Below are 18,935 nucleotides of genomic sequence, written 5' to 3' on the forward strand. Positions count from 1 at the left end.
TTGGGCCAGGGTTGCATATGGGCCATGGTCCGGTCCAAGGCCTGCTTGACTTATTCTGAACTCGAATGAGCCTCGTTTATATGGTTAAAAAAACTCCTCTCAAAAAAGATTTGATTAAAACAACTGGCACCGTGCATGTGGTTCCTACGTCAGAGGAAACGCTATTTAATTTGATAGATGGTTTGACTCTTGGTGAAGAGAGATGCCAACCAGCTAAAAGTTCAAGACTTCCACATATTTGTGATAGCTTACTTTCATAATTCATAGGATAACCTTTTTCCTTTCCACCCTTCCCCTGCGGAATTTTGCTTGCTTTTTTTTTTTTTAAAGTCCCGTAAAGTACTTTATACCGCACATGTTAATTAAAAACTAGTATTAAAAAAATATAAATCTTTTGCATAATATGTTACACATATGTCCAAAGTAAAGTGGTCTAATATTAGTGGAAATATCCTCTCCTTTTTTTAATAAATTTTATAGCCCAAAGTCCGTTCCATGTCTTAGAAATCATCATATATTTTCTTCAAATAAACAAATCGTGTAGCTTTATACTCTCTCTTTTTACCTACTCCACCATGAACTCTTGTGCATATATCACAAATGAGGAAAACTGATAATAAAACAAAAAGCACTTTAAACTTCTACTTTTTAACTCTCATAGAGCACTTCTACATATCCTGCATATGGTAACTAAAAACTAGTATTCATTATATGTTATAGAACTATCAAAGTGGAGCGATCCAACTTATTGGAAATACCAAAAAATTATTCTAACTTCTACATTTTATTCGAAATCTACCTTTCTTTTACCTTTAAATTTATTGCATTCTAACATTGACTAAATTCTAATGTGTGTGCATCGATTTATCTATCTATATATAGCTTAATATTAAAACACAGGGCACTTTAAACTTTATGTGCATGTTTAACTCTCATGAAGTACTTCTACATGTGATGCATATGTTAACTAAAAACTAGTATTGAAAGAAGAAAATATTTTTGTATTATATGCCATAGAACTATCAAAATGAAGCGATCCAACTTTTATTGGAAATAACAAAAAAATGATCTAATATTTGCATTTTCATAAAAATCTACCATTATTCTACTTTCCAATTTGTCATGTGTGCCGGCATTGGCCTAAGTTCTAGTGTGTGCATGTGCATGTTTATGTATGTATTATAGTCAGATTCATTCCCATGTCATAGGAATCATCGTTTACTGTCCATCAAATGAATATGATTTGTAACCTTGTAACTCTACAAACTTTTTTTCTCATGAAGTTATTGCACAGTGCCGCTCGTGCTAAAAACAAGTACCAAAGAAAGCAATAACTGCCATCGAGGTAGTAGCACAGTAGGAACGGGGCTTTGATTCCACCGATGTGACCCAAGTTCGAAATGCGCGGATGTCGATTAAATGTGGGGACCGGATACCTCCTGCTTGGTTTGTCCGATAGAATCGCTATCTGATCCGCCGGTACCCGAGGTAATGCTAGGGTGACATACTCACATGTGGGTGTTGATCTCAGTAGGAAAAGCCCACAGGTCGGAGAAGGTACGCAAAAACGTGCAGCCTGTATTGAACATTTCCTGGTGGAAGGATGGCCTAGTGGGGGTTGCTACGCGGGTGAGGTTCTTCCCCCTATTTTTTAAAAAAAAAAAAAAAAAAAAGCAATAACTCATAGAATCACATGTTGCACGACTATCAAGGGACAGCCGTCCAACTTATGCACCTATTGTAATGGTGGAGCCAACCTGCAACCGGATAGCCAAAACGGCCGAGATTCCGATAAGGAATCCCGTCACGACTTCTCTCTCTCTCTCTCTCTCTCTCTCTCTCTCCAAAGAATCGAATCGGAGAAGGATCCTTCATGGATTCCATCCATAATATCTGCCAACTGTCAGTGCCCATTCCTCATTAGCTATTGAGCCCTGAGAGACTCCAACAAGTTTCCAGGTCGAGAGATCTCCATGGTTGCTGTGGTGAATCTTTGACCTTTCGGAAGAGAGCCAGGGACTGCTCTTTTGTCGGTATCTCAGCTGCCATCGTTGAAATTTCTCCGTCTTCTTCCTCCAAGGCGAGGTATTAAATTCACATTTTTCTTTGTGATCTTTGACTTGGATCCTTTTGCATTAATATCCAGATCTTGTTTCTCTTTTTACTTGTTTGATTTGGATACTTTGAAGCAAATAATTCTGTAATTTATGCTCCCTGCTTTCAAAAAATTCCTCCGTTTTCTTCCAATAGGTGCCGTCATTGTGGAAGAAATTTTTAGTCTCTGAGGTCAGCTTACCCTAATCTATTCTAACAAAGAATAGTCAGAAAATGAAAAGTATACAAGATTTATTATTGTTTGAAAAATTTCTCTCGCTTGCAGTATCATTTTTTTGGATGGATATTTTGCCTTGGAATGTTTGACTCCTGAGTGTTTGGTTTCCGTGAGTCTTTTTTCCTTGTCTGCTTGTAACTTCAAGCCTTCAACACAAGTAGTTTACTCATTATTTCTCCTTATTTTTCCATTTGATGATTTGCTTTTCTAGATTTCAAAGTATGTTCTATTCAATCTGTCCTTCTTTTCTGAAACCGCCCATTGTTTTCGGCTTATTTTTGTGTAAATATAGAGATTTGCGTTTGCTGCCGATCAGTTATTTTCTTGGGAACATCAGATCCTTGTAAAGGTTTCATTTTTAAGATTGTTTTTCTGATTGAATGCTACTTGGAGATTATTTGAGCGTTATCCACCCCAGGTGCTTTGTTGCCAAGGCTTTGGTTGGGGAAATTCAACATGGATCTTGTCCTGTCCTCTTATAGATTGTCTTTCTAATCTTTGGTCATATTTCTCTTCTTGGATTTCCGATTAACCATTCTCTTTTCTATCTCAAAGTGATGTAGATGCAGTTTCAGGAGTTGCTTGAATGGTTTTGTTGGTAAAATTGTCAGGATTTCTTCATCGATAGTTATCGTTCATGGTTTCTAGTTTTTTCATGCATCCTGTTGATGTTCCATATTTTAAAAGAGGCTTTTCCACGTTCTATCCTTTTTGTTTCTGAACAAATGGTAAGAAGACCCATTTTTCTGTAGCTTGGTTATATAGGATCTCTGTTTTTGTAGAACATCAGCTTATCTTTTTTTTCCCTTATCACAACCTGAATTATTGGTGCAGCTCTTAAAGCTTGTGTTCCTGCCATCTTTAAACTAGTAGGGCTGATAGAAGAGTAACTAATGAATTGTTTACAGCCACTTCAGGTTTTTTTATCTGGTTCTTTCTTCAGGCAACAACTTGTTCTGAAGATGTATGTGGTAGAAGATAAAGGAGGTGCCATTGCCCTCATGCTGGCTGCCCTTTTGTTCTTGGGCACTTGGCCGGCTGTTCTGACCCTCTTAGAGCGGAGGGGTCGTCTTCCTCAGCATACATACCTCGATTACTCCCTCACAAATCTCTTGGCTGCTGTGCTTATTGCTCTAACGTTTGGTCAGATTGGAGATAGTAAACATGATATGCCAAACTTCTTCACCCAACTTACCCAGGTTGGTCATTTCTTTGAGTTTGAGTTGTTAAAAATGTCCTTGATTTAAATGAATATATTGTTTGGATTTGGTAGAAATTGTCTAGGACTTGGTCAGAGGTGGTGCAGAATTTTGCATTCTTTAGCTTGTGATGGATGGAACCAAACATGCTTCCTTAGTTCTTCGTATGCTTTAAATTATTTCGGATTTGGAATCCAAGGGAGCTCAGAAGTGCATGGCTGTGGTAGTTTTATGCTATTTTTAATTGTTGACTGAACTGCATCACGATTCGATTCCGAATATACCTGGTAATGAAATCTGAGAATGTAAAGTCTACTTGATTATTTAATAGAAATATGTAGTTGGGGGGATTACATTAGAAGATAATTGCTGTTTTCCCTAGAATCATAGGCACAGGAAGCATCATGCCATTTTGAAGTAAAGCCAGGTGATCGTTACTTCAGATTAGATTCTCGCGTCTAGTTTTAACCACCTATGGAGAGGTCCTACTTGTTTCATGAATTTAAACAATAAGGCATATTCCATCTAGGGGCATTGCATGGTAAAGTGCTCAAAAACAGGCGAATCGCAATTCAAGAAGCAGTTGCTCAATTGATTAATATTCTCCCTATCAATATCCAATGAGAAAGGAAGTAGCTAATGTGCATGCTGCCTTTATCTAGCATGCTGGCACCATTCATTCCACGCAAATAGTTGATTCTTAAGGACTGATGTCATATGTATGTCCTGTTTCTATCTGGAATTCTACCAGTTAATCTTTTTGTCATGAAACATCTATGCGGTTGGATAACGCGACATATACTGTTTCTTGAAAATCTTAAGTTGTATGGTTCATGATACTATGGAAGGTCCACTTGATTTTGTGCATTCTAAGCATGGTCAAGGTGTTTTATTGCATGCATTGTCCTGTTTGTTTGTCTCAAATCTGAACTTACTTCTAAAGCATATGGCACATAATAAGGATGGTGTAAATAAGGCCTTGCATTATGATTTAGCACAAAATTAGATCCAGTAAATCAAATGATATAATCTGCATTTTGTTATTATCTTTCTGAACCAGCATGTATACTTATCTCGGCTGTCACCATAAATGGTTGACAGTGTTTCTAATTAGGTATTGATATATCTCCTCGTTTCTTCTGTGGAGTGGTGAAAATTCGCAATATTCAGTTTTCTATTGATTTAGATGATTTTTTTCCCATGGAAATGGAAGTAATCTAGTGATCACCACTCCACATTTATTATTTGCTTTCTAGTCCACTATTTGATAAATGCATTCACATGCAGGACAACTGGCCTTCGATATTGTTTGCAATGGCAGGTGGAATTGTGCTTAGCCTTGGGAATCTGGCTACTCAGTATGCTTGGGCTTATGTTGGTCTTTCAGTTACAGAGGTCATCACTTCAAGTATAACAGTTGTTATAGGTACACATTTCTAAAGCTATAATCTCCATTATACTGAAATATTTTCTCCTTGCCACGAGCTGCACATTCTCGTAATCTTTTAGTTCGGGTGGTAAGTTTTTTTATGGTCTTCCATTTCATCTGATCTAAAAGCTGAATCTGTCATATATGCTTCTCATGTAGCTTGGGCTCCATCAATATCCGATGTATGAACATTAGTCAGGCAGGACATCAAAACTGATGTCTTACATATCAGTGTCTGGAAGGACACTACTCAGCATTTAACTAACAAAACATATCCATGTTTGTATAATTTTTCCTTGTCTTGGAACATTTTGCACTGGCATTAGATGGTTATATCGTACAAGGTTTCTTATTTCTAGTTATAACATGGGCTAGAACTTCTGTTTAAAGTAATCCTAAAATAAAATCAGTAGTTTGAAATGATGAGCAGCACTGCGAATCTTCTTGTCCTTCCATACTGGAAAAAGAAGAGAAAATGTATGAGTAGGATATTGCAAGTTATTTTTGATGTATGAGCTCCAATCACTGCAATCATACTACAAAATTTTATCTTTGATCTTTTAATTTTGCATCGGTTTTAGCTAATATGTTATCTTTCCTTCCTGAAATCTTAGGCACAACCTTGAACTATTATTTAGATGACCGCATCAATAGAGCTGAGATTCTTTTCCCAGGAGTTGGGTGCTTCCTGGTTGCAGTTTGTCTTGGATCTGCCGTTCACACCTCCAATGCAGCTGATAATGAGAAGAAACTTAATGATTCCTCAAATGAATACCAGAATAAGACTTGGTATCTTTTTTTACCACTTTTGGTTTCTTCTTACCTCTTTAATTCTTGAAATTTAAGAAAAAATCGAGTGGAGCATTGTCACTGAGCAGATCTTGATACACCTTTTTCTATAACTTTTTACTACATAACTTTCTATTGATATTACAAAATAAGTAGGACATGAAGACTTGATGAACTTTTTATCATGTAGGCCCCTTATGATGGGAAAAAGAATAAAACCATCACTTTTGTCACTGACACAGTTGTGAGTGTTCCATGGTTAATTCACAGTTGTGAATGTTCCATGGTTAATATGTTCCTAAAGTTCGACCCAACAATACTAGAATGTTATGTAAGACAAACCTTGTTTTCTTAATTTTGTCTTAGCTATATGAGTCACTACTTTGCCATTAGTTTGTATCCAAACCAACTCCTCGAAAATGGACAACACGTCAAGACTCAAGATATCATTTTCTTAATTTTGTCTTAGCTATATGAGTCACTACTTTGCCATTAGTTTGTATCCAAACCAACTACTCAAATATGGACAACACGTCAAGATTCAAGATATCTCTTTACTTGCATATCATGTTTTCAATCCATCTTATGATCCTACAATCAATGTAGGGACACTCTCTGTACTAGGGCTTCACCTACGGTGCAAATGTTCAAAATATCTCGAACTGCTTTCCCTTGCTTTATCCTATTTCGATGCCACTCGTAACCATGTACTCATCATCACCTTTATACTTATGAATTTCATTACACAACAAAATTTTCACTGACCCATCTCATTCTCATTGGCTCTTCTCACTGCCCATGACAAGTAACTAAAATCACTGAACTTCAAAAGGACAATAATAATTAAAGATACACCTTATCTTTTATTGTTTCAAGCTTAGTTGTCAACTGAATCTAAGATTTAAACTTTTTTGCAGTACTACTGGAGATCAAGAGCTCGGCAAAGATGTTTCGGACAAAGGTACCTAACTAATGCCATGAATTTGATGTCAAGTTCTAAGAAGGGTCCCTTATAACTTTTCTCCACTGCTCACAGATGACATACACAAGGACTTGGAAAATGGAGTTTCTCATGTTTCATATGCCAATTTCAATGTTGAGAAAGCAAAAGCCGGAACTGCAGAATTTCTCATACAGCTAGAAAAGAAAAGATCAATTAAGGTCTGTAGTTATGCAGCATTCTTTCATCTATGGTCATAGAATTTATGGTCATTTCATTATATAACCAAAATCATACTTAACTCATACACATGGATTCATGCTTCCATACATCCACATGCTGCGATACAACTATCTAGTAGTTACTTTCCTCAAGAACACTATCTAATAGTTACATGTTCATGCCTATGCTTGCCTGCAAATGTGTGTCAAACTAGAACCATTCGAGAAGAGCAATGAACAGTGACCTCTGCAGTAATATGCATTAGAAATAAATTTTTCTACGCAAGCCATGTAGCAACATGTATGTAGACTGTTCATGGATAAACATCATTGTCTATAATGGATATATGGATATTCACGATCTCTTTGGGGGCACAAAAACTTATGTGCAAGTAAATGTTTGCATTTCTTTCCCCATATCAACTCACAGATATACTACATGCATAAAGGCATTCATTTGGTTTCTTTATTGTCTTTTCCCTTTTCACCGACAAATTATACGTTGATGCCTAAAGTCTGGTGTAAATATGATTAGATGCAGGAACTGATAAGTAGCTAATTTCATTGTCAGCCAACTGAATTTTGGAGCTTGAGTTCTGTTTTAGCCTACACTCCCAAATACTCTTAACAATAATTCTTGCTAACAGGTGCTAGGGTCCACCACATGTCTAGGCCTCAGCATCGTGTTCTTCGCAGGCATTTGCTTCTCCCTCTTCTCTCCCGCATTCAACTTGGCTACTAATGACCAGTGGCACACCCTGAAAGAAGGGGTGCCACATTTGGTGGTCTACACTGCATTCTTCTACTTCTCTATCTCCTGTTTTGTTGTTGGAATTGGTTTGAATATCTGGTTTCTCTACAAACCTGTGCTTGGGCTACCGAGTTCATCCTTCACAGCTTATCTGAAGGACTGGAAAGGCAGACATTGGGCTCTTCTGGCAGGGCTACTATGTGGGTTTGGAAATGGCTTCCAGTTCATGGGCGGGCAAGCAGCTGGATATGCTGCAGCTGATTCTGTTCAGGTTAGTACATATAATCCTTGGGATTCTCAGTTCTTACAGATTGCTTTGGCTTTCATCACATAGCTAAAACTCTTGTGCAGCTTAAGTTTTTTGAAGTTTGTTCCTTTTTTTCAAAACAAAAATGCAATTCATACTAAAGAATACCATACTATGTGGAAAAATAATATCACTTTGTTAGGTGATACTAAGACTTCTTACTTCAATGCCCCCTCCCCCATCAGTTGTGTTACTAGTAATCAAAAAATATTGCTATTGCTGTGTTGATAAAAAGCAATATTTTTCTTCTTTTTTTTGCATGAGAATGTTTTGCCAGTGGTCTTGGTACGTCAAAGCTATTTGACAATATTGTTCTAATTGCTCTATTTTCTAAGGCGTGTTAATGTGAATCAGGCGTTGCCACTTGTAAGCACATTCTGGGGCATAGTCCTTTTTGGAGAGTACCGAAAGTCATCAAGAAAGACTTACGTGTTGCTTGTGAGTATGCTGTCTATGTTTATTGTTGCTGTGGGTGTTCTCATGGCTTCATCTGGCCACAGAAAGGCATGATTCAGGATATAAGGATACCATGCTGTCAGAAACTCTCATTTATGATCCCCTCTTCTCCAAAGCTTCAGAAGTCATTTCATGATACAAGAAACAAGCAAGATTCATGTTATACAAATCACTGTCAGAAAGAAACTATACTCCAAACTAGAAGGCCTTTTGATAGACTTGGCTGTCAGTTAACAGCTATTTCCTGTATATTCTTGTTGAAAAATGTTGCGAGTTCGATATTATGTTTTCTTCTTGCAGCAAAGCTTAAGCTGGTGATGTGTACTCCTTAAACAGCTAAGAATCCAGTCATCAATTACATTGGTTTGTTCACTTGTCTTTACAAGTGCATGGCTTCTCTTAATAAAGAAAACAGGAACCAAGCACCTGGTTCTTGTTTGACTGCCAATTCACATTTAGCCTATAAATAGGATTTTTACATTAAGTCCCTACCCACAGTAAAGTTGTTTTCTGCACAGAGTTATGTCTATTTCCAACATCTATGTTGCAAACAATTTCCTATAAATAGAGGCAAGGTACTGTGTATAAAATAACCATTAAGATCAAAGGGTATGAATAAATTTTTCAGTCAAGGATTAAACATAATATGACAGTCAACTCAAGATGATTGAAGAGCTTTTATATGTGTAAGATAAAGATAAATATGATCAAATGTTAATTGTTATATTAGTTTGCAAACTGTTCCCACGCCTATAAGAACCTGGTAGCGAGGCTGTCTTGCTGTTTAACGTTGGCTTGGTGCTTTACATGCACCGAAGCCCACGTGTTGCGGAGCGAACCAGATTGACTTACCCAGCTTTACTTCTGAAAGAGCTGAATCGGATTGGAAAGATTAAGTAATAACCCAGAATCTTATCCAAAAAAAGCTAGCTGAGAAGGTCTTTTATGGATTCTTTGATTCTTTAGGATCTCAGCCAAAAAAAACAAGCTAAGGAGGTATTATTTGAGTTTCCTGGCTATGTTTAAATACCCAAGATCTATCCAATGCATAGCCAATATAGGACTAAATACCCATCTATAAAAGTTCTCACATACTCCTCCCGTTTAAGCCCAGATGTCCTCGCTAGAATAAGGGTCTAAATCCATTCAAATTTAATTACAAAGACCACAATTAGTTTATGGTTAATACAAATGGGCCCGTGCTACAGTGTCTTCTAATCCATATGGGCAATGGACTGGATCCACTCTTATATCAGTTTAAATAATTTAGAATCTTACTCAAAAAGACTAGCTAAGAAGATATTATTTGGGTTTCTTGCCCCTGCTATGGGATTAAACATATACTTACCCGAGTCCTTATGTAGATGTAGAACTAAACATACACCCGTATAAGTCCTTATAGCTAATCTTGTCTAAACATCAATCCCAACCCTAGTCACGGCCATGTATCGGCTTGGGTCACCAATTGCTAAAAGCGCACTAAAAATCACGCATTTAATTTTGGCAAATAATAGTCAATTAAAAATCCCTCCCTCGATGCCCTCTGGTCCCTCACGAATCACAATCGTTATCCCATATTAATACATCATCCCATCAAAGCCCTGCCAGCCATCTGATTGGACCCACCTCTGTGTTGTAGTTCATTAAATGGAGTACATCGGAATGCCCAATACCACCATTCCAAAAATGGAAAAATTCAGAAGGGCAATGAGAAATCATCGGTCCTTTTTATTCCATCCTACTCCCGATCTCTCCCTAACGAGAGAATTTGTCTACTTTGGGGCTAGAGCTCAAGGCCTCCACCACTAAACCTTAGAAAAACTCTAGAGATCTCTCATTTTCCTTCATGCCGCTTAGTCCCATAGTTAATTAGGAGTTCAACTTCAAAGCAGAAAGTGATGAGATCGCCTAGATCCATTCCTTTTGAATAAAGTGGTTTCTTTGTTTTTACCTAATCTATTGTTCTTTTTTTAATGTAAAATTTTGATGTGAGAAGAGTTTCAATTGTTTTGCGTTAATGCTTGTGTGATTTGTTTAAGATGCGTTAGTGTTATTTTAGAAATTATGTAACAACCTAAATAAATTTATAATATTTTTCTTTGTTAGCATAATTTTGTATCAGATTGTACTATTTTTTTCTATATAGTCCGATACACTAGTATATATAACTTTGAGATGTACGAAATATGATGGAACAGAAATGTAAATTTTTTTTGTCACTCTCCTTCTCTATTATTCTCCTCTTATTTTGCAAATATTTTAATATGGTATCAGAGCCACCAATCACCTGATCTGTTGTCGCCATCTCTTTCGCCTCTATTGTGGCCATCAAATCTCTGTTGCCTATATATCGATCTCTATGTTCTGATGAATCAACACCGGAATATCTTTTATTTTTTGGTGGATCCGCAAATCCTCTATTTCTTCATAGATCTTCTGTTTCCTAGTGAGTCAACATATGAACATCCCATATTTCTTAGTAGATCTGCCGATCCTCTATTTCTGGTGGATTCACACCCGAAGAATCTTTGTTGTTTGATGGATTTATAGCTCTCTCCACTGCTTTTCTCCTTAGTTTCAGATCTTTTGTCATCTCTCCTCACCGTCAATCTGTCCCTTTCTTTCCATCTTCGGTTTCTTTTATTGCCTCTGGCTCCTTCACCACCCAATTTGAGGCCTCTTCATTCTCTTCCAAGGTGCCTCCATCTTCGAGGATTGTCAACCTTCGACTGCCTTCTCTCCGAGCGTCAGTGCTCACTGCAATCATCATCTTCTGTGTGTCTTCTCACAATCACATCATCTAGAGTAGTCATAATAACCAACACATCATTTTTCCACATTAGCATAGACAAAACACATCTCCCTACATCATCATTGGCCAGTTGTAACATCCTACCATATCATCATCCGTCCAGCCGCAAAGCTTGCCGTATTAGTCATTTTGCCATGTCACTGCAATGTGAGAGCCATGTCAGTCATTAAACAAACACAATAGTCCATATCATCAAATATGTCAGTCAACCATATTAGTTTGTCATATAATCAAACATATTAATTAGCCACGACGGCAAACATATTAGACTGTCATATCAGTCGGTCACATTGGCAAACACACCAGTCTACTATGTTAGTTAGCTACATCAGTCTACTGCGTTAGTTAGCTATGTCAGCATTTTCAAACACATCAGTTTGTTGTATCGGTTTCCTAATCTGCCACATCAATTTCTAAGCTGCTATATTAACTCCTAAGCTACCATGCTAGATTATGTGCTATCACATCATCTTAATACATCAGTCTACTAAATCTACATCAGCTTCCGATTTGCTATATCAACTTCTAAGCTGCTAAGCCAGCTCTTGATATGTCACATCTGATTCTGAGCTATGATAACATCTCCTAATTTGCCACATCAGACTCTATGCTATAACATCAACTTTTGATCTGTTACTTCAGCCTCTAAGCTGCCACATCAGCTTCTAATCTACCACCATTTCAACTTCTGAGTTGTTATATCAGCTCCCAATCTATCATGTCAGCTTCTAAGCTTCTACTTTAGTTCTTGATTTGCCACATCAGCTTCTAAGCTACTACTTCAAATTTTGATATACCACGTTAGCTTTTGGATACTTTCATAATCTGATTTTCAAACTCAACCTGGCACTTGCAGTACCACCTTGAGTTGGAGGAGTGCGCTAGCATGATTTAGAGATTATGTAACAAGCTATATTGGCCCGTAATATATTTTTTTTTTGCTAATGTGATTTTGGATCAGCATGTACTATTTTTCTTTGTTAGCATGATCTTATTAGAGTGATTTTGATGATCACGTAACAACATGTATTTGATTCAATCGAGAAAAAAAAGTTTTTTCTTAATCCACTCAACTTGAATCTATGAAAAGAAAACTAGAAGAGGATAGAAGAATTGCAAAAGTAGAGCTTAAGTTTTCTTTTCTTTCATTGATGATCCATATACCTCCTAAATTGAGGTACATAGCCCCTATTATAATACTAGTAAGGTCCTCCATTTAACAATTTAGGTTAGATTCTTCTCCTGGTTTGAATAGAATTAGATCTCCAAAAATAATTATAACTAATAGAAATAATTAAAAAAAATTAAAATTCTATAGAAGGTAGATCTCAACTTTTACATCAATTTTGTCTTTCATCGCTTTGCCTAATTCTTCATGAATTGAAAAATAATATTTGGTCAAGTCTTTTCCGAAAAAGAAATTTTAGATTTGACCAACCTATTTCGAGGTCTAAAAGATGAAATTTCGATCTAATTTAATCCCTTAGAAGGTTGGCCCAAAGTTGTAGATCTCGCAAAGCTATCCAATTTCAAAAAAAGGATCATCTCAATCGGGCATTATGTGACCAAGTTAGGGTCTCCGAAAATTTGACATACAATTCGACTTTGTAATTGATATATATGATGGACCCCTGGAAATATAATAGTGGAAAATACTTTTGATGTCCTCCTCTAATGCTTTTTTAGGTCTTGTAAATGACATTTTTGGCAATGCTCGAACCAATGAGCCTACCACCTACAAGATTACTAACTGGCCATAATGTATCAAGCGACATAGTGGGTTTGTTAAAGCCAAGGTTTTAAATCATGTGGAATTGGGGCGTCTCAGTTTCTCCAAGGAACAGGATACCTTGATGCCCCGCTCTATTTTGGCAGTTATCCTAGTCTCAGTAGGTACCCTCTGTCTTTTTTTTCTTTTTTCTTTTCTTTATTTCTTTCTTCCTTTGTTTCTTTTCCCTCTTTTTTTATTTTTTTCTTTATTTTTTCTCTTCTTTCTTCTTTTCTTTCTTTCCTTTTTTTTTCTTCCATTTTTTTCCCTTCCCCTTTCTTTTCTTCATTTCTTTCTTGTTTTTCTGCCATTCTTGTTTTGTTTCTTTCCTTTCTCCCTTCTTTTCTGCATTTTTTTTCTTTTTCTTCTTCTTTCTTCCTTTCTTTTTTTGTCTTCTTGTTTGCTTTTTTTGTTCTTCCTTTTCCCTTTTTTTTTTTCTTCTTCCTTTCTTCCTTTTCTCTTTTTTTTCTTTTCTTTCTTCTACGCTCTTTTCTTCTTCTTTCCTTCCTCTATTTCTTTCCATTTTCTTCTTTCCCCACATGGATAGGTTTGGGAGCCCCATCCCATCCTAGTTCCCATTTTGTCGGAGGAATGGGATAGGACAACCGGAATGCCCCTTATCTCTCCAGGATTTAAAACTATAATTAGAGCAATTTTTTGGAATAAAGAAAATATTGGTTCTAATAGTTTAATCTTCTTCAAGTGCTCCAAAAATCTAAAGTTTTTTTCCCCTTTCAGATTGAGTAGATTGTGCTGAGAATTGCTGTTTCAGGTTCTGATTTGACAGTTTTATCCTGGTTTATAAATGAGATTTTGTTTATTTATTTTAAGTTAAGCCAATGCCACTATGAAACAGACTAATTCAATATAGACAATACTCTGCTGTAGATGCCATTACAGCATATGCACTCTAGGAATCAAGCAAGAGAGGAAGATAACGGTATAAAGCAATCGATTATTCCATAAAAGCACAAATAAATAGAGGTTTCCATAAATTGTTCATCAATCAGTTCCATTGTCTGCTTGAAGCCAATGTTCTAAGCTGTGATCTGTTTTTTAGTGGTTGGCCATTTAGAATTACCGTCATTGCTTATCTAGTTATCTTGTTAATAGTCTACAGCTTTGGTATGTATATGTTGATAACTTGGCTGCCAAGAGCTGTTGGTTCATTAACATAATCTTCATTGTCTTTGATCAGCCCATTTTGTTTGTATACAAAAAAGTTTCATCTACTCGGTAGAAGCTTAAATCAGTCAACCATCTTTTGACCTCCTCTTGATATTTATAAACTGAAAAAGCACAGCATTCAACTGTATTTATTTCGACTTAGTGCCTCTTGGCTGTATATAACTCTGATGAGTTAAATGGATTTGTTGGCCCAATGGAGGGGATTGTGGATGCATGCATTGCTCTTTCACTTTTAGCCAAGGCCCTCCAGAAAAGGATTGGAATTGGCAAAATACTTACGTTTGATCAAATCCAAGACAACAATCAGGCACATGTGAGCATCGTTCAGACGTATGTTTAATCCTACATCGGTTATTCGCTAAGAAGATATTAGGTACTTATACAAAACTAAGAAATCCAAAAAATATCTTCTGACTAGTCATTTTGGATAAGATTTTGTGTTGTGACAAATGGTACCAGAGCGAACTCGGGCTATAGCCTATGTGAACTAGAGGACACTGCAGCACGAGTTAATGGAGGCTGACCACGGGCCTACTGTGGTGCTTATAATTAGATTTGAATGGATTTGAACCCTTAGCTTGATGAGGATGTCAGGGCTTGAACGGAAAAAGTATGTGAGGATCTGGGCGTGCATTTAGTCCCATATTGATTATTTATCGAGAAAATCTTGGGTACTTATGCAGGTTTTAAGAAACTCAAAAAGTTATCTTAATACAAGTTTTGTTTAAGCTAAAGAGTGAACCAGGGCCGGTCCATTTGACCGGTCTGGAGTTCAATTGGGTCTGGCCCAGCCCTTTGGACCGCGGCCCGGGTTTTCTTTCTTGGGCATGGCCTGGTATGGAAGCAGCCCTCTCTCGGAGACGGAGACCATCTGCTTCTCAAACTCCGGCGGACATCGCCGCCTATTTAATCTCATTCACAGCTTGTGAGAGACACCGTACTCTCCCTCTCCTCCATCTCTATCTTCTTTCTCGGTTTATTTTGATGTTTTCATCATCGCCACCGAGCCACCTTCATGCTTACTGGAGTCACCGCCTAACCTCAACGGAGACGAGGCATCGTCGCCTCCCACCTCACCGGCCGTTTCCCCGCATCGGTTCATCCCCGTTGTCGGAGCCCCAGCCGCCGGCAAGCGGGCTGGAGCTCGGAACCACCTGCCCTGTTTTAGTCATGCTCGGTTCTATTATGTCTGCCACGGGAGACCGCAGTCTCCGGCTGCCCTTCTGCCACTGCCTTTGCCGTCGGCCTCCGGCAGTCAGTCTCCACCAGTAGCCACCTGGAAGCCCTCCTCTTCCTCGAAGAGGAGACTCCATTCTCTCTTTCTCTCTCTTTTTTCTCTCAAAAAAAAAAATTAATTTTTTTTTTTTTTGAGTTGGGCAGGCCCCGGACCCGTCTCTACCATTTTTGACAATATTGGTTAAAAGAATCTTAGATCACCGGCCGCCAGGTGGCCTGTCACCCTCCAACTTAGCCTTTGTTAGATACTAGTCGAATTGGTCGCTTTCAATTTCTTTGTATCCTAGTTTGAATTTTGATTGACTAAAGTTGTTTTGATTAGACTAACTTAGCCGCCGGATACTGCCGCCTAGTTAGCCCCGTTTCACCATCTTTATTTCTCTCTCTTCTTCTTTATATTTTTCTCTCCACCATAACCAATGAGCTAGTGGAGGGTTTTGAACCCCTTTGCTTTGGATTCGAGTTGATCTTGATAAAAAAGCTTTAAATACTCCGTTGGGTGGTATGTTGACATCATCTTAGTCCATGATGAGCACTATTGGACTCTATCACCATCCTAACTATATCTTATCCTGATACTTGAACGTAATTTGATTAGTTAGATCGGACCAATCTAGGTCGCCAGGCACCGCTACCTAGAATAAAATTTGTCTAGACATGAAGATGTCTAGGAAAGGGATAGAATGATACGATTTATAATTGAGATTTTGAAGAGAAGGAATTTATGGAATTATTTGGATTTGTTAGAGTACTTATAAGATAAGTAATGTTTTGCTTTTTCTTAATTTATCTATAAATTATAAAATTATTATATTCATAAATTTTGAATCATACAATTCATTAAACATGAATTTGATGAATGGTACTTTATTGTCGAAATGTATTATTTTAGAATATTATAATGATACATGATTGGAAGTATTGATCTTGTTCGATTGATTTCAATACTGCATTGTATATATATATATTTGTCAAACTAAAATATGAAATTGCATTATTGTTTTAGACTCTCAGCTTGACTATGTTAAGGACTTTGCTAGTAGAGGTTAATACGTTGCAATTGATTTGTCCTAGAGGGTTATGTTGCAAGAAGATGTACGGCTTACTATAAGAAACATACTACAAGATAATGTGCGGCACACTACAAAAAGATGCACGGTATTTTTGACCCTACCACAGGAAAAAATATGGCAATAGCTCATGGTTAACAAGGTGACCTTAATATTTTGAAAAAACTTAAATTTATAAATGAAATTTAAATTTTGATAAAGATTGAATTTGGTATGCATGATGTTTTAATAATGCTACATATCTAGATTGGTTTTGAACTAATAAATTCCATATGTATATTTTTTATAAATGATTATTTAATTTATTGCTTGATTAATCTAGATAAAGTGTTCATTGCTTACCAGGTTATTTAACTAGTTATTCGATATTCTACTATTTTTACAAATTCGAAGAACTAGCTTGGCTGAGGGTTTTGCTATAGAAAAATGATTAGAAGTAAAATTTTGGTCTCTTTAGTTCAGATTAAAATTTTATTAAAGTTTGATATTAATTCTTTTGAACATTGTTGGATCTTGTAAGATATTAAAGTTTAAATTTTAAATTTTTAAATTTTGAGACTTATTTAATTGATTATTTATTCTTTGTTTTATGCTACCGTGATGAAATATCTTGCATGCTTGAGAAGAAAGTTTGCTATAAATATACAATGATCATTAGGATTGTTGGGGAGAAAATGGACCACCCCACAAATACAATTAAAGCACCCAAATCCGACAGCAAGGCCGAGCTCATGTAGGCCGAGCCGAGCTCAGAAGGCCAAGCTCATACAGGCTGAGCCGAGCTTAGAAGGCCGAGCTCGTCATCCACATGCTGCAGCCACGACCTGCAGTAGTCTCATCCAGGCCGAGCTTATGCAGGCCGAGCCGAGCTCCGAAGGCCGAGCTCCGAAGGCTGAGACTAGAAGGCTGCCGAACTCAGAAAGCTCAGAAAGCTCATGCAGGCTGCCAAGCTCAGAAAGCTGCCGAGCTCATTCAGGCCGAGCTCATGCAGGCTGCCGAGCTCAGAAGGCCGAGCTGACCTCAGAAGGCCGACCTCGTCGTCCACATGCTGCGGCCATGCCCTGCAGCAGCCTCACCGCATCATGCTTTACCTGCCGGCCACGCCACGACATATTAACCGGGGACCATACCCTGCTACGACTGTCAACGCCTCACCATTCCGAAGAATGGACTGCACTGTGCGCCACAAGCAAGCTCTGGCTGCACACCATCTCCTCCCATGATGGAAACGGGCCATCCACGGCAACTCATTACTTCCACGCCCACGTCGAATCGTGACGGTAACCCATTAATTTGCCCAGTCACATCACAGGTAACCCTGGCACTCCTCCTATAAAAGGGGAGTTTCTTTATCTAAAAAGGAGCTTCTTCCTCCTAAGGAAGGGCTTCGGACTTTTACATACAGTCCATCTCCTTCTCCAAAATTAAGCCCCCTTCTGACTTAAGCATCGAAGGGCTGGCGCCGGAAACTCCGGCCACCGGCATTTTGCAGGTCCCCCGGAGGACGCCGCCCGCCGACGGACCGCCACCCGCCATTCTCGTGCCGGAGCTCCTCCTCCTCAACCGACGGCCGCCCCCGGATCCAATTTCCAGCAACAAGAATCTTAGCTCGCAATCTTGGATCGAGGGCATGGCATATATATTGGTTCAGGAAGCACCACCGCTAATCCGAGAATTCTATGATGTACATTTTCACTGCAAGCATCCAAGAAAGCAGCATGCTCCTCAATTAGATATAACAATATCAAGGACTGTTTGTGCTTGCAGTTGAGTATGCTCCCATCTGGCTTTGAAAAATACATCAATAGAAGGATAATAACTTCCGCATGCCTTTTTATGCTAATTCTTTGCCTCTCCCCACCATTGTTTCGGGAATACCAATAAAATCCCTTCATAATGGACCACCATCAAAATACTTATTTATTGTTATATTGGAAAAAATAGTTGTTACTGTAATGATCTTTACTTGATGTTATAATAAGAAATGCAAAAGAATAAGAATAATGGTATTATTTGATTAAGCCCAGGTTTGCCGAATAAAGAAATAATAAATTAGAATCCTCAGATATTGCTTTAACAGATGAAACTATGAAACTACCAGATAATGACTAGTTTTTTTGTTGTTAGCAGCTTCTGTAATACTATCATTATAATATAGTGAAGGGTAAAAGAACTGTCATAGTGGGTGTTATGATGCCATTAGCATTTTTAGTGATTCTTCTATATAACTTTTCTTAATTTTATAGCATGATTTCTACCTCACCTCAAGAATGAGAGAGGACAGGGAAGTTATTTTAGAAAGCCATGGTAAAATTTTAGAAAAACATAATACTCACCTTCAATTTTTGCACGCATGCACACACACGCAGAAGATGTGGTAAAAAAAATTGGCCTGATACATTAATATTAGAATGATTGCACCCATAGAACCATATCA

General features: G+C 37.7%; 1 protein-coding gene across 6 annotated transcripts; it reads left to right on the forward strand.

Moving 5' to 3' along the window:
* The first annotated feature begins 1,837 nt into the window (after positions 1-1,837).
* Positions 1,838-8,801, forward strand: LOC103708254 (ureide permease 1-like). Of its 6 annotated transcripts, none has more exons than XM_017843090.3 (8): positions 1,838-2,085; positions 3,276-3,531; positions 4,819-4,957; positions 5,575-5,749; positions 6,667-6,710; positions 6,786-6,910; positions 7,558-7,932; positions 8,323-8,801. In XM_017843090.3, exons 2-8 carry the CDS (start codon positions 3,295-3,297, stop codon positions 8,476-8,478), a joined length of 1,251 nt encoding a protein of 416 aa, XP_017698579.1. In that variant the 5' UTR covers positions 1,838-2,085; positions 3,276-3,294; the 3' UTR covers positions 8,479-8,801. The 6 variants fall into 6 exon arrangements, with proteins under 6 accessions (XP_017698579.1, XP_008791311.2, XP_038990017.1 ...); XM_008793089.4 differs by lacking the exon at positions 1,838-2,085 and adding an exon at positions 2,152-2,286; XM_039134089.1 differs by lacking the exon at positions 1,838-2,085 and adding an exon at positions 2,348-2,441.
* The last annotated feature ends 10,134 nt before the right edge of the window (positions 8,802-18,935 follow it).

This window comes from Phoenix dactylifera, chromosome 15 (genome assembly GCF_009389715.1).
Source record: "Phoenix dactylifera cultivar Barhee BC4 chromosome 15, palm_55x_up_171113_PBpolish2nd_filt_p, whole genome shotgun sequence".
Lineage (NCBI taxonomy): Eukaryota > Viridiplantae > Streptophyta > Magnoliopsida > Arecales > Arecaceae > Phoenix > Phoenix dactylifera.

What these genes read in the sequence shown, in the direction of transcription:
- LOC103708254 (XM_026805081.2), top strand. Translation starts at nt 3,226, where the DNA reads ATGAATTGTTTACAGCCACTTCAGGTTTTTTTATCTGGTTCTTTCTTC. An exon ending in TCTTCACCCAACTTACCCAG is followed by an intron (nt 3,532 to 4,818) that starts GTTGGTCATTTC and finishes ATTCACATGCAG; the next exon opens with GACAACTGGCCTTCGATATT. An exon ending in GAATACCAGAATAAGACTTG is followed by an intron (nt 5,750 to 6,666) that starts GTATCTTTTTTT and finishes ACTTTTTTGCAG; the next exon opens with TACTACTGGAGATCAAGAGC.